Source organism: Borostomias antarcticus (assembly GCF_949987555.1).
Source record: "Borostomias antarcticus genome assembly, chromosome: 9".
Lineage (NCBI taxonomy): Eukaryota > Metazoa > Chordata > Actinopteri > Stomiiformes > Stomiidae > Borostomias > Borostomias antarcticus.
Window position 1 is genome coordinate 21,782,379 of NC_140242.1, and position 16,130 is coordinate 21,798,508.

General features: G+C 46.5%; 1 protein-coding gene across 1 annotated transcript in view; it reads left to right on the forward strand.

The window, feature by feature from the left end:
- Positions 1 to 5,874: 5,874 nt before the first annotated feature.
- arhgap20 (Rho GTPase activating protein 20) overlaps positions 5,875 to 16,130 on the forward strand; it is a gene marked incomplete at both ends in the record, with an annotated part of 32,396 nt that continues 22,140 nt past the window's right edge. Inside the window, 4 exons of the mRNA XM_084442897.1 lie at positions 5,875 to 5,970; positions 8,052 to 8,137; positions 14,927 to 15,097; positions 15,913 to 16,062. Coding sequence (XP_084299023.1) covers positions 5,875 to 5,970; positions 8,052 to 8,137; positions 14,927 to 15,097; positions 15,913 to 16,062 — 503 coding nt within the window. The remainder of the gene's footprint in view (positions 5,971 to 8,051; positions 8,138 to 14,926; positions 15,098 to 15,912; positions 16,063 to 16,130) is intronic.

Consider the following 16,130-nt stretch of genomic DNA (forward strand, 5'->3'; position numbering starts at 1 on the left):
TTCCCCAGGGTTGCCACCAACTCAACAAACATCTCTCGATGTTGTGGTTTGCGGTTCAGTCTTCAGAAGTGAATGCAATGTTTTGATGAGACAGATAACTCACAGCCTGGTTACATATTGCTCCATTTCTGATACCGATTGCGAATATCTGGTGGCCGAGGTTTTCACAGAACAGGAAATTAAGATGTCTCTGATATGACATGTGGCCAGAGCTGTACTCTCTGTTGCTATCTCCCGAAAGATGGAGAGAGAGGGCAGAATACAGAACCCTTTTGTGCAAAGGCAACAAAATCAATACAAGACAGCAGACTCATCTGTCAAAAAGATAACACATTGTGACACTTTGACTCTAAAAGGTATTTCTTTGAGACACTCATTTCTTCTTTCTCTCATTTCTCATGAAGACTGCTTATAGAGAGAGAGAGAGAGAGAGAGAGAGTGAGAGAGAGAGAGAGAGAGAGAGAGAGATTTTTAGCAGCAGAATTGTTTATGTATATGATTCCATTATTTCTCCATAGTAGCAGTTCTCCTGCTATGGCATCAAAGGCTTTAATCACTTATGTGGATATTTACAATATTGCTGTGTGTGTGTGTGTGTGTGTGTGTGTGTGTGTGTGTGTGTGTGTGTGTGTGTGTGTGTGTGTGTGTGTGTGTGTGTATGTGTGTGTGTGTGTGTGTGTGTGTTTGTGTGTGTGTGTGTCCTTTTAATGTCTGTCTAATGAAAATAATGGTCCATCAGTCTCAGTATGATCATCTTCAAAGCCCCCCCCCCCTCCCCAACACACACACACACACACACACACACACACACAGAGAAAGGTGGGAAGGTGAGACTGAGTGATTTCAGCCCTCAGATCTCATGAGGATGATGGCCATGGTCAAGTCATACCTCGAAACAACAAACATGCACATACACAGCACTAATAGACACTCAGTGGAGGAGGAGTAGCCAGCTCTGCCGCTGACCCTAGGTCAGCTATCCTTTCCCTCTGTAGTAGGAATGTCACCACCTGGTACGGGAACAGAAGCACACAGGATTGCAAGGCCCTACAGAGAGTGGTACGGTCAGCTGAACGTACCCTGGGGGGGCCACTCCCCCACCTTGAAGACATCTCCTCCAGAAGATGGAAGACCAAGGTCAACAGGATCCTGAGAGACGCCAGCCACCCAGGAAATGGACTGTTCTCTCTGCTATGGTTAGAGAAAAGATACCGCACACACATGGCATGCATTGAGAGACTCAGGAAGAGCTTTCCGCAAGCCATCCGGCACTTGAATGACTCTAACATATGCATTACTGTCTAGTGGATCAGAATATCTAATGTATATAAAAGAACCACACATGTGAATGCAAAAGTCATGCAAATGCTATGACCCCCCCCCCCCACACACACACACACACACACACACACACATACATGTACTATAAATGTCCAGAGTGTGCAGGAGTTTTATCTCTTTTGACCTTTCTCTCAGCTCTCCCTGTCGTTCCTAAAAAGTCTGACTCATGTTAAGTCAGATAGACACTCTCCTGCCCCTCCACATACACGCACACACACACACACATATACAGTACGCTTTCTCCACATGTACACCATCAAACTCTCACATAGCCTATATCAGGTATGTTTCAAAACCTCTCTGCTCACATTCCTAATGTAGTTAATAACCAACCTACTGTACATGTACAATACCTTTCTTGCTTTTGTTGATAGCAGGAGCACAAAGTGTCCAGAGACCTAAATACAACATAATCTATAGTGTAAGCATTCCTTAATATACTCTATCACATGGCTTGGCAGTATTTGCTGTTAATTGGATGAAGACATGATCGGCTGCAAGCTAGTTATACAGAACACACCGTACTAAAGAATTGATTCTTCAAGGATATTTTTGAAGTATTGCTGAATGAAGAGTCTGTTTCTTGCTCGTGTGTGTGTGTGTGTATGTGTGTGTGTGTGTGTTTGTGTGTGTGTGTGGTTTGGTTGTGGGCCGAAAGATGGAAAAACTTCAACATTGTAATTCTTCTGGCTCGGTCCTGGTTTATTTCTGTCACTGAAGGGGCAAGACATGCTAAGGACTCTCATTAAAACACACGCGCGCGCACACACACACACACACACACACACACACACACACATATACACACACACACACACATATCTTTTAATAGCATCCAGACCACGCCTTCCCTCTCCTTAGCTGGTTGAAGAACCCGCAGTGGAACGGAATCCCAGCAAATTACTAGTCTTCAGAACCGCTCCCTCTCTCTGCAACCTGCCCCTCTTCCTGTCCTGAAGACACGGACATATTTATATTGGAATGCAGAGCTTGACCTCTGAGCTCTGACCCCTGATAACAGCACTCTACTCCTGATACACCATACCCCCCCACCCACCCCCCCTTCTCTCTCTCTCTCTCTCTCTCTCTCACACACACACACACACACACACACACACACACAGCCCTCCCATACACACACAAACATACACACACAGCCCTTCTATACACAAACACACACACACACACACAGCCCTAGCTGTGCGGGACTGCTCTTTTACAGTCAACATTAGACCCCTGCTGAGTTCAGCTTAACCAACTGTCCACAGGCACGCTCATCTCTGACCCCATGCTGACCCCCGTACCAAACCCAAAGAGCTCTCCCTGACGGCCCCAGGGGCATGACATTAAACTGTCACACTTCATCCTCACAGCAGCCTGCCTCTACAACATACTGGTCTCACACACACACACATACACACACACACACACACGCACACACACACACAACACAGACTACCCACCGGCGTGGTGTGTGATTAGGATACCCTAGCTGTAGGTGGGGCAGTTAATCAGATTAGCGGGGCTAGGGAGTTCGGCGGGGTTGGTGTGTGCCTGCGGGGGAGCAGATGTGACAGACAGACATAAAGACAGACAGACAGACAGACAGACAGACAGACAGACAGACAGACAGACAGACAGACAGACAGACAGACAGACAGACAGACAGACAGACAGACAGACAGGCCAAAGCCAACTGTCTGTCTCCCCAAATATCTGCCTGGCAGTCTCTGGTCTGGTTGGCCGGTTGTTTAAATGGCTAAATCTTAATATCTGAGTCCCTCCATTATAAGCCATCTACCTGTCTTTAAGCTTGACTCGCTGTGTGCAAGTGTGAATGGGCTGTTAGTATCCAGTACGTCTCTGTCTCTATCTCTTAAGAGTCCATATGGCTATCTGCGTCTCATCTATCAGTGTCACATGTCTACGACCTTATAGCGGCCCCCCCTTCTCTCTTTCTTGGTCAACTCCAGCCACCCCCTACAACAGTCCAATTGGTTTTCTCTAAACCATGTAGACATCCTATACTTCCATTGTTCCCTCGACCTCTGTCCCTGTTTCTCAACATGTCTTCCATCACATCCATCAATACCATCTACCCCGGAGTCTCTACTGACACAATGTTCAGACCAACAGGGAAAGAGAGACCGAGACACACAGACTGAGGCAGAACGATGTGGAAATCCCAGCTCTGTCCTGATGCTAGTCCCAGTAGGTTGGGGCCTGAAGTGACGGAGGGAGACCGTTCCTATTTTGTGGCTGCGACGTGGAAGGCGTGCTCCTCCCAAAGTGGAGGGTTGGTTCCCATAGCAGCGATGCTGTCGGGTCAGAGCGTCTCCTCTCTGCCTAAACATCAAGCTCAACCCCTCTGACCGCTCATCATCACCACCCCTCAGCCAGCATCATCTCTCTGCCGTTCTGTGTGTTTGTAAGACGGAGTGACAGGTTGTGTGCCTGTGTAATACTGTACGCTGTTTTCATCAGACCGCCAGCCTGGTGTATTTCCAGATTTAAGGGAAGACTGTGTATGCATGTATGTGAAGAATGTGTGTATGCATGTGTGTGACGTGAGAGTGTGTATTACTCTTGTCATTCTTATAGATCATTTATGTAGTTCAGATAAGAAGGTATCTGTGCTCTTATTTATACCTGTCAGACAATGTCATCTGAAGATCTGTTAGTATCTGTACTCTTATTTATACCTGATTGCAGTTTTCATGATGATCTATTGTATGTTTTAATGTATCTATGTCTTTATTGTATATTGTTATGTGTACTGATTGTGCAGTCATATTACTGATGCAAATCAAATTGCCCCTTGGGGATAATAAAGGCTATCCAATCCAATCCAATTCAAGGTAGGAATGTTCATTGCTTCATGTCCAGTTAAAAGTGGATCATTTCCCTCTGATGGTGATTGTGTTCTATCATCTCCCTCCTCAGTTGTCAGAGGCTCACCATGGTGACAAACACTGCAAGCTTTCTGACACATTTCAGAGTAAATGTCAGTTGATATCCACAAAGACACATATAGATTAATCTTCTTTCAGGAGGAGGCCCCTCTAACGCAATTACACTTAATTTCCACCTGAGACCTACGATTGGGACAAAGATCAAGAGAGTTTCTTTTCATGTGATGAGTCTCACACTGTTACTGTGCCACTGCCAAGAGCACTGACTTCAACTGATTACAAAAGACAATGTCATCTGAAGAATGTCAGGCTTGTAAACCTGACTATTTGGTCTTTCCAGAACCACAGAACCGTGTTATCTCTCAGCGAGGCAGTCAAGGCAGTGGCCTATTCATCGAGGTGCACACTCTTTGCTGGCAGTTTCGAATGAGCGAGAGGAAAAAGTGGAAAGGCATAGCCTACCAGCGCAAAACATGGTCAGCCACCGGCTTCCAACCACATTTCGGACACACCCGAACTCGTGTTGTTTTGGTTAAGCCATCTAGACAGGCTATTCACGGAACCTCAGAAAACAGTCATTTCCCACATAAACACGAAGAGTGATTTCACTACATGGACAAATATGAGTTGCCAAAATTTGACACAGTAGCGTAATTTACGCATGGAAAAAATGAAAGTGGTTTGTCATGTGGGCTACCCATGGGCGCTGCTGCGAGGACACATCCATTCACATCCTCGCGCGCGACAATAGCTCGTCAAGATGATCACAGGAACTGCGCGCGCTATCAGAGGCATATTTTCCTCCGCGCGCCATTGGAGACAGCTCGACATGACACATCTCATTATGATGCAGTGTTCTATTAGATATGTTTTTAGATGGCTATTAGCGCTCTTCTTCTTGTTTCAGTTTTAAAAACACTGTTGTTTTTTTTGTTTTTTTTATGTGTCTAACGACTAGGGAATAAAATGTTGTAGCATGTTGAAATTTGAGATATGGATGGGAAGGTGAATCTTGCACATAATCAGAAATAGATCTAGTTACGAGCAAACCCATTGCAAGGGGACAAAAACAGTAGGCCTAGGCTGTTTTCTACGTAGCCTACGGTGTCATGGCTTGGAAGAAATTGAATTCCTCCACCTGGGGCCTCATTTATCAAAGACCGTGTAAAATATGGCGTACCTCGATGATAAATGAGGCCCCTGGTCTACAAACTGTTTTCTTGTGTAGATCTAATAACACTGGCCCTCTATTTGTCTACTTCAGCAAACCCGGCGGCGCTAGGACATCCCCAGATAGCCAACCCTCCGCATGGTCTCGCAGCAGTCGAAACAGAGCAGATACGCTACAAGTCTTCAGACGGAGTGTTGAGGAAAACTAGAGAGGATTACTACCATATCGCTCCAAGTGCGGTGATAGTGAAGAGCCCTCACGTTGGTTTATTGAATTCGCTTTTCGTTTCCGTTTCCTACTTAGGCTAATTATTTTGGATCAATTGGGCAAATTATGGATTCCCAACTGTTTTTCTCTGTTCATTCATTTGGTCCTATCGCCGGATAACTTTGGAAGATAATGGGACTACGTGCGCTCTGAGCGGACTACCCCGTGGATATTACTGCCTTGATGGAAACCATGTCTCCACAACAGGGAACTATCGGACAGAGGTCCGGGTCTTTGACCGGGGAGAGCAAGGTGGGCGTTCTACCTGAAAGCAAAAAGGTATCTATTGCTATAGATCTGGGGGGCGTCTCTACTTTATAGTGATGATGGAATTGCTTTGTATACAGTGCCTGGCTATTTTGCATATTTCTATGGAGCTATAGAAGTAACACAAAGCAGACAACTTGGGGTAAAATATATTTAATAGTGCAATTTGCTCTAACCAAGTGGCATGACAAGCTGTGATCCCAGAGTGGTTTTGCTTGATGATCTGAAAGGTGATGGTGCTGTAAATTGTCAGTCGATGTGTGTGATCCGCTCTCCTCTGGCCAGCGGTCGTGGTTTGAAGAATACTGTAGATTAAAGCGACTAACAGGGTCCACATGTGATGTTTTGATGGGCAGACTGTTTTAGTCACGCTGCCATGTTGAGATAGGCTATAGTCCTATCAGTTAGGCTATTTAAATATTTAAAAACACATCGATGATAGGCTGTTGTGTTCAGCATAACTAAAATGTTACAATTACACATTTAAAGTGATGTAAAAACAACGATGCTTTCTTAAAAAAGAAAACACTTAGTGAAGAACAAAAAAAACATTTTTCATTGTTCGTTTAGGCTATTTATTTCTTTTAAATGAATTCGGATGTAGCCTAAACCCAGTAGCCTACTACATTGGAGCAACTGCAACTAAAACGATCATAGATGCTATTCTTTGTAGATCTATCGTTTAAATATTCGTAATATTATTCTTAGAAATAGAAATCCGACTTGGAATAACCAGACGCCCTGCGCTCATTGTGGCTCCATGCGCACGGTGTGATCAGGAGCGCTATGCTGCTGTGTCTGTCTGTCACTCTCTTTTACCCCACCCGTCCCGCTCGGAATGTCTTATAGGCTGTATTAGATATTACGCCGAGCACCAACATTTCATCTATAGAAACTGCGTAGTGGATGTTTGTTACTGGTCTGTTTTCCGTTTTCCAACCGTATTGCTAGTGGGGAAATGACAGTCCTGTCAAGACACGGGCGGATTCACTTCCCATTGTGACTTGTAAAGCCTATGTTATGAGTCTATGGTAGCCTAATTTATCAATATAGTGAAATTCTAGTAAACAGCGCCCCCCTCCCTGTAGCTACTAGTATTTGGAATATGCAACTACGCTAATTGATACCTGATTAGCTGACACTAAATCTGAAGGAACAATAGTCTATTTGGAATATAAAGCCAAATTGTTCTCTGTATCAGCTAGCTCTGTTTAGCAAATAAGCCTACAGATAAATGTTTTACTTAATCTGCCCCCAACATGTAAGTAAGCCATGTCTATTTGGAATGTTGACCGTTTTCAATGAAGGTAGATGATTGCTAACCACTGCTCTGCAATTGCTTCTTCAGAGACCAACTTCCAAGTTGCAGTTTCTGTAACGTTGTGCAATGTCATTCCATAGAAGCCAGTCTATCAAATCAACTTTGTGGAAACACTTTTTTCAACTGTAATTCAGTTTTCCATATGGAATGAAGGAATGTTCTCAGTGAAAGGGCTTATTGAAAGAAGTTCACGAAGCAACATAGATGTGTGCATGTGATGTTTCTTTTATGGTTTTCTCAGAGTTTAATGAACATATGGTTGCTCAACGCAGACGGAGACATTTTTACGGTTCACATGTTTTTGGGAACTCCTACAGTAAATAGAAGGTTTAAATGAAATACCTGTGGTGGCCCACAAAATTCCTGTCATTGCAAGAGAGATTATGATTCATCTCAATACATTGACAGATGACATTGAGCAATTGGCTCCAGCACCCCCACCCCCACACCTCTCTCTCTCTCTCTCTCTCTCTCTCTCTCTCTCTCTCTCTCTCTCTCTCTCTTTCTCAAACATTCACACACTCACTTTCTTAATGGATCTCTTTTATCCTCTCTCCTCCTGTCTTCTCTATTGTAAGGGACGGCTTATCACTGTCAAGGGACATCTGCGTATGTCAGACTGGATCTATGGATGGCAGACTGATTCTCCCCCCCCCCTCTCTCTCTCTCTCTGTCTCTCTCTCTCTCTCTCTCTCTCTCTCTATTCTCCATCTCTCTCTCTTTCTCTCTCTCCTCTATACTGACTCAGTGTCTCTCTCTCCCTCTCCTCCAGAAGATGAAGAGCCTGGCTCAGAGGAGGCAGTCCGCCCCCTCCCTGGTCATTAGTAAAGCTCTCACCAAATCCCGAAGCGTGTCCAGGTATGTACAGGCCACTCACAACTCAACTAACAACCAATAGGAAACGTCTGCGATTAAAGTTGTAGTCAACAGTTGATTGAGAAATGTATGGTTTAATTGTCTGTTAGTGCTATTCTATAATCGAAGGCCGTTTGTGTGTTTGGTGTGTCATTGACTATTTTGGTGATTTATCACCATGGAGCTGTTTGTGACATTCTTGAAAAGCTCTCAGCTTTTCAACAACCTGGTGGTGAAAAAATTCCTACAGCATCCTTTGGGACAGTGACTCTGTTTGCCGTGGTGTGTGGCAGGGTCTCCTAGCAGCTCAGGCTAAGCTGTCTGTAGCTTTACCCTAAGCTCCCTCTATCTGCAGCGCTGGAGAAAGGTGATGGTGGAGCTGGAGCACACGAACGGTGGAACCCGACCACTTAGAGTGTTGAGCTCAACACTCTCCACTTTAATGGGTCATTGCTCATGTGTCTGGGGGCCCCGTGTGTGTGAGAGCGATTGTGTGCTCGTGTTTCTGTGTTTGTCTCATTCTGGTGAGTGCATGTGTGCTTATTATTTGCATGTGTCTTTGTGTGTGTGTGTGCGTGTGTGTGTGTGTGTGTGTGTGTGTGCGTGTGTGCGTGTGTGCGTGTGTGTGCGTGTGTGCGTGTGTGTGTGTGTGTGCGTGTGTGCGTGTGTGCGTGTGTGTGTGTATGTGTGTGTGTGCAGACCATCTCACGGCAGACTGAGCCCCTGACTGTGAGACACTTAGTGAGAGTGAGTGGTGTGGAGGAATGCTCTGGAGACAGGGAGCCCAGCCGCCAAGCACTCAGCTGCCCCCTCACCTCTGACCCCTTGTCAGGAGGTGCAGCAGCGGCAGGGGTCAGGGAGGTCACTGGGGGTCACTGGGGGGGCGTAGTCAGGAACGGCCACCCTTGGCGCTCTGGGCTAGAGGATAGGGATGGTCATGTGACTCAGTTGGTGAAGGGGAAAGGTCAGAGGATGGATGAGGCAAAGATATCACTCATTATCCTTTCTTTTCCTCTCTCTCTCTCTCTCTCTTTCTGTTCTCTCTTTCCCTCACTTTCTCGTTCTCTTTCCCTCTCTGTCACTCTCCCCCTCACTTCTCTCACTCTCCCTCTCTTCGACCCATCCCCTCATCTGGCTGAGGTAAGGCCTCGTCTGTTTGCTCAAGTGGAAAAGAGATCCTCTGCTCGTTTGCTTTTCCTGTTCTGACAGAGAGACTTGCTCCGCTACCGTTTGCTTTACCTGCCTCAGGTGATATCTCCCTGTAACTCAACAGACCCACGCACACAGTCTGTCCTTGCACTTAACACTTCACACACACACACACATACACACACATACACACACACACACACACACACACACACATACTCTCACGTCACCTACTTGTCAAACATCCACACACACAAACTCATGTCACCCCCCGACACGCGCACACACACACACAACACATACACACACACACACACACACACACATACTCTCACGTCACCTACTTGTCAAACATCCACACACACAAACTCATGTCACCCCCCGACACACACACACACACACATTCTCTCTCTCTCTCTCTCTCTCTCTCTCTCTCTCTCTCTCTCTCTCATATGTCACCCCTCTTCGCACGCATACGCATGCATGCACACCCACCTCATGGAGAGATAGCTTCATTCTCTATCTTTATGGCCTCACTGTGACGGACTAAAATAGGAGTCTCTTTCAGCAAAACAATCCTGGTAGTGACATGGATACGGTGGAGGGGGGTTATATTCAGACACGCGTTCCACCAATTATCTGTGGCCTCCTTTTCCATGGCCACTGGCTACAGTGCAATACATCCATGCTACAGTGTCACCCAGTAATAAGGTCTACTGGGCTATCATTGTGCCAATAGCCCCTAGACAGCTGACGGATATCAGCACGAAGACATATTCTCCTGGAGGGGACGTCATACGTGTCTATAATGTCCTGACTGGCCTGGGCGCGCCCCGGGGCGGAGGTCGTTCTCACACAGAACGTCCCCTTGTCTACTTTCCAGTGTTCCAGTGTCGAGTTCCGTCTGTCAGTAGCTTAGATCAGATCAGTTGGAGTAAAGGGACATCTTCATTTATCCTCATGTTCCCATGGTGCCTTGACAGACCGCAGCAGGAGATGCACGTACGCACACACACACACACACACACAAACACACACACACAAACACACACACACACACACACACACACACATTTCCGTCAATCACCATTCTTCTCAAAAAGAGCCAGTGGCTGGTCTGGACAGTGTTTGCCTGGAGTGAGTGTTTTTGGAGGAAGGGGGTCAAGCTACTGCTGACCCCCATAGCCCCAGACAGACAGGCAGACGTGAGCGAACACACACACACACACCAAGACACGCACACAGTCCGCTGGACTTAGCAGTGAACTGGCTCTACAGCTCAAATACCCTCCTTTGAAACCCCAGTGTGTTTTACTGCCCAGTCAAAGTTCAGATGCTGCATAAGCCCCTCGGATCCAGGTAAATGAACACTCTCTCCTCTGAGATGTACGCAGATGAACACTCTCTCTGCTCCGCTGCCAGAGGCGTTGTGTAAAGCCGCAATTTATTTGCTCTTTTCTCCGATTGTCGTCATAAAACATTTGTAGTCCAGTGGAGACAGGTGCAGACAAATTGATAATAAATCACAACTTATTGGAGGTTGGGCTTTGCTCCCAAAACTAGCTGAAGAGCCTGGCCACTGTTCTGACTGGACACACACACACACACACACCAGATGTGAACCAGGCCACTTATGTAAGGATGTGTAATGTCTGCATGGGGCGTTGTGTGAGGATCACTAAGCTCAGAGAGAAAACACAGGTGAGGACTGAGGTAGAGTTTCAGGAATACGTGTGTGTGTGTCTGTCTGTGGGTCTACAGTATAATGGATATCACATATGTCAGTAAGTGTGTGTGTGTGTGTGTTTGTGTGCGTGCGTGCGTGTGTGGGTGGGTGTTTGTGTATAGACCTGCTGTCTGAACTCATAGCTGTATGTTCTCATCCACATAAACCTGGACTGAGGTGACCACCTCTCCCTGCCGCCTGCAGACGCTCACACACACCTCAGTACCAAGCGTGCGTGTGTGTGTGTGTGTGTGTGATTGTGTGTGTGTGTGTGTGTGTGTGTGTGTGCGCTTTTACTGTGTGTTGTGCAGTGTGTGGAGAGCCTTTGGGTCAGGCCACAGACAGTCTGTATAGCCACCATTGAGGGCATGGAGGAGGAGGGGGGGCACCTATTTGACTCTGATTGGCTTGAAAGGCAGACACGGTGATGGCAGCCTCATTATTATTCGCCATTCTCCCTGAAAAGCATGCTGGGACATTAGTATGCTGTGCTGTACTGTTGTCTCAGGGATGGTCATACAGCCTCATGGGATCAACACGCTCATTGTGCCACCAAAGTCAACCGCTCTCTCCACACAACAACCCCACAACAAAGATGGCCGTGTATGCGCCACTATTGCCCCCGTGCTCAATTTATCACCATCACATGACGCACAATGGAGGGGACGGCCATTCATCCGTCCGTCTCAGCGGCTCACCAGCACAGCTGTCAGTCAAGCATTCAGGGGGCGGGCTGTGCGCTGCATGCGGGACACGTCTTCAGGGGGAGAGACGCCCGGGGGACATTCGCTGCGTGTGGTCTCCACCTCCGAAGCACTTCCTGGTTCCTGGTGTGTTAAACAATGAGAAGTTGAGCATCTCCGTGAGAGCTTTTCATTCTAACACATCTGTCTGTCTGTCTGTCTGTCTCTGTCTGTCTGTTCTAGCCCTCTGTGTTCTCCAGGGTGTCCCAGAGTAGCCCCCCTCGTCTCTGAGGCCCCCCCCCCTGCCCAGCCCCAGCTGGCAGTAGATCAACTCTCTGGATAATTCATCCCATTCATCATCCCTCAGCTCCCCTCAGTCTCTTTAGTGGATGAGCAGAGCAGCAGAGACCCCTCTACCCCTCTACCCCTCCTCAACCTCACCCCTCTACCCCTCTACCCCTCCTCAACCTCACCCCTCTACCCCGAAACTCCTCTACCCCTCCTCAACCTCACCCCTCTACCTCTGACCGTTCCTCTTAGCACCTACTGGTTGTATTTAGCTGTTCTTGCACTAGGTTACACTAGGTTAAGCTCTTAGACCAGGGGTCTCAAACCCCCGGCCCGCGGGCCATTTCCGGCCCGCCCCACCCCTCCATCCGGCCCGGGACATGATGTCAGAAATATCATGTAATCCGGCCCGCAAGTTAATTTCTTGTACACGGCGCCGGCAGGCAGGCCTACAATGCCAAATTCAAGTCGCTCAAACATGGGGCGAAATGCTGTTATTGTGTGCAGCCTGCGAGGTGAATGCTGCATACAGTCACAGGTGCAATCAATCCGCACGCGACTATGAACTATGAACGGAATGCAGCTCGCCACCGAGAGGCTGTTTTCATGATTAACTAACGTTAGGAACACAGACAGTTTCAAGAAAGATGAACATTGCAGTATTTTGGTGGAGTTCAATGGAAATACCTGCCTGATATGCAAGAACAAAGTTGCCGTTCTAAAGGAATATAATGTCAAGCTTTATTCATTACTAAACATGGAGAACAGTGTGAGTCATAGGGAGACAATAGGAAAAAACGAGCCACACAGTTGAGAGGGCTAACGCCTCAGCAGTCTTTCAACATAAGTGTGTGGCAAGAAACAGAATAGTAGCCTACAAATGTACTCAAGTGTCTGGCAAGCAATGGACACTTGAACTAAATGCAAGTACAGGTCCAGGGCAGGCTTACAATAGTGATGCATCTTGCAGCTAAAATAGAATAGAAAAGTACAAATGTAGGCTATTCAAGATAAAGTAAAAGTAAGGAAAAAAGATTTGCTCTGTTAAAATATATTGAAATGTATAGAAAACAGTTAGAATTTGTATGATGAATATATTAGTTATGGAAATAAAATGTCTCGCAACATTTAGAGACTGACTTGTGAGTCTAGTTATGGAAATGAAAAATGACATGTTCAGAAATATTGCACTTTCTTATAGTTAGTAACTTAGTACTTGAAGTTGACATTGACAATTTGAGTTTGAGACCCCTGTCTTAGACACTTGTTTAGAAAGGAGTTAGTTATGAGTTCTGGTGGGTAGCAGTAAACCTCACTACCTACATTTAATGCACTTATTGTAAGTCGCTTTGGTTCAAAGCTAAATGACTATAATGTAATGTTTAAAAAGTGTGTATGTGTGTGTGTTGAGTGTTAGGGTTGTGGGGGGACTGTGCTTCCCATTGTGGTGTGGTGTGGGGCCCTTTCAGGAGAACTCTGGTGTGGGATTCAGGATGGTGTGTGTGTGTGTGTGTGTGTGTGTGTGTGTGTGTGTGTGTGTGTGTGTGTGTGTGAGAGAGAGAGAGAAAGAGAGAGAGGGTGTGTGTGTGTGTGTGTGTGTGTGCGTGCGTGTGTGTGTGTTTGTGTGTGTGTGTGTGTGTGTGTGTGTGGTGTGTGTGTGTGTGTGAGACAGAGACAGAGATGGGACCGGGGTTAATCTTTATCTGTGATGTGAGCAGAGCCAGGGACCAGTCTGTAAACAGGAAAGGATGGAGCAATGCAACTATTTCCTTTGTTCCTCTGCTCCAGTTAGCCTGTGGCAAATATTGACATCACTCAGGAAGACATATTTCCCTAGAACTTGATACAGTGGCGTGTGTATGTTTGTACAATATTAGCGTGTACATTTTCATGTTGGACTTTTTGAATTGTTGTTCTGCCAAGCTGTTACACAACCTCCCTTATCAAATGCACAGATACACACAATTCAATTCAATGAGGCTTTATTGGCATGACCACACAAAATACAGTATTACCAAAGCTCAAAACACAAGGTCGTGACCTGAATGAGCAGATATGGTAGGCATACATGTGATAGCATGGACCTGTGTTAATCCAGGGAGGAGGTGTTGTGTTTAATTAAGCCTACTGGAGTGACTTTCTGCTTTGGGGAAATCAGCTATAGATGTTGTTAGGTCTCTCTGGGAGGTAGACGCCCTAGTTAACATGCTACTGGGAGACGTCCGACAAGAGTCTACTTAGGACTTAGTTTAACCAACAACTAAGGCTGGGTTTTAAAAATCGATTCATTGATTCTGAATCGATTCATGAATCCCAAAATCGATCTTTTATTTAATGAATGAATGAAGGAATGAATAGTTCATTAATTCATTCAATGATTCATTCATTCATTCAATTTTGGAAATCAGTATCGATACCCAGCCCTAGTATTGATGTGTTGCATAACTTGGCAGTCATGTAATTAAGGTTACAGCTAAAAAAAAAAAAAACAGGTTTTAGTAATACTAACAGAATCGATATTGAATCGAATCAAATCGAATTGAATCGTGATAATCGATTCTGAACCTTGTGAATCGGAATCGAATCGATTCTTGAAATTCGACTCGATACCCAGCCCTACCAACAACACAACTAGACAGATTGTTTGTCTGAAGTGTTAATCAACTCAGCGCTGTTTCCTCTCATGGACTCATGGAGTCGTTCCAGTTCCTGAGATGGAATGTTTACCCCCCTCGTGAAATCAACCTCAAGCTCTGGAACTGATTCCAAAGACTCGAATCTCACACCCAAATGTATATACCACCCTGAAACATTTCACAATGTGTCAATGAAACAATGTTTTCATAATGTGTGTGTGTGTGCGTGTGTGTGTGTGTGTGTGTGTGTGTGCGTGTGTGTGTGTATGTGTGTGTGCGTGTGTGTGTGTGTGTGTGTGTCTGAGCACAGGGAGAACTGCCTGTCCCCCGTCAGTCCGGAGACATGTCCCCTGGTGCAGGCCTTCCTGGCCCCCTGCAGAGCCTTCCTCGGCCACGCCCACGTCCAGCTGAAGACCGGCCTCCAGACCCAGGAACGCCACCTCTTCCTCTTCTCCGACACACTCCTCATCACCAAGGCCAAGTGAGTGTGTGTGTATGTGTGTGCGTGTGTGTGTGTGTGTGTGCGTGCGTATGTGTGTGTGAGTGTGCGTGTGTGTGTGTGTGTGTGTGTGTGCAGAGGGTTTTTTGTCTGTGTATGAGTGTGTCAGAAAGAGGGAGAGTTAAATTAAATAATCAGAATGAGATGACTGATGATGAGTAGAGAGAAGGAGAGAGAGAGAGAGAGAGAGAGACTTACCTAAACAGAAGGAAAGAAAGAGAGGAAGTCTACATTCATTTTATCTTTCCTTCGGCAGTCTTCGAGCCACATCCCTCTCACATCCCCTATTCCCTCCTCCTCCTCCTCCTCCTCCTCCTCTCCCTCTCTCTTTCCCTCTCTCCTCTTATCCTCTCCTACTCCTCACACTCTCTCCTCTCCCTCCCTCCTCCTCTCCTCTCCCTCCCTCCTCCTCTTCTCTCTCTCCCTCTCTCCTCTCACCTCTGTTCGTCCTATAATTACCTCTCAGCCAGTTGACCTCGTCACAGGTGGGTTCTAGATCAAAGCCTGCTCCTCTGGGGCTCCCCGCCCTGGCCACAACCTTCCCACAACATTCTGGTTGCTGATGCAACGTTGATGTCGTCTCTCTAACCTATATTCAACGTCATGACCTGTACCGTGGAGGGACAAAAATGGATCTATTCCATTCTGGGTGAAAGTTGTGTGTAAGTGAGTGGTGGATGCCATATTGTAGTGTCTACAGTTATGTGTTAGCTAGTCAACATGTGTGTGTGTGTGTATGTGTGCGTGTCTGTAGATTGTGTTCATTATGTTTAGATGAGTGCCACTCGTCTCTGCAGGTCTTCCACACACTTCAAGCTGAAGGTGCAGGTGCGTGTGTGTGAGATGTGGACGGCGAGCTGTATGGATGAGGTGTGTGAGGGAAGCACCAGCCCTGACAAGAGCCTGGTCATGGGCTGGCCCACCTTCAACTGTGTGGCCACGTTCAGGTACACGCGCACACACACACACACACACACACACACACACACGAACACACAAATACACATGCCTGCAG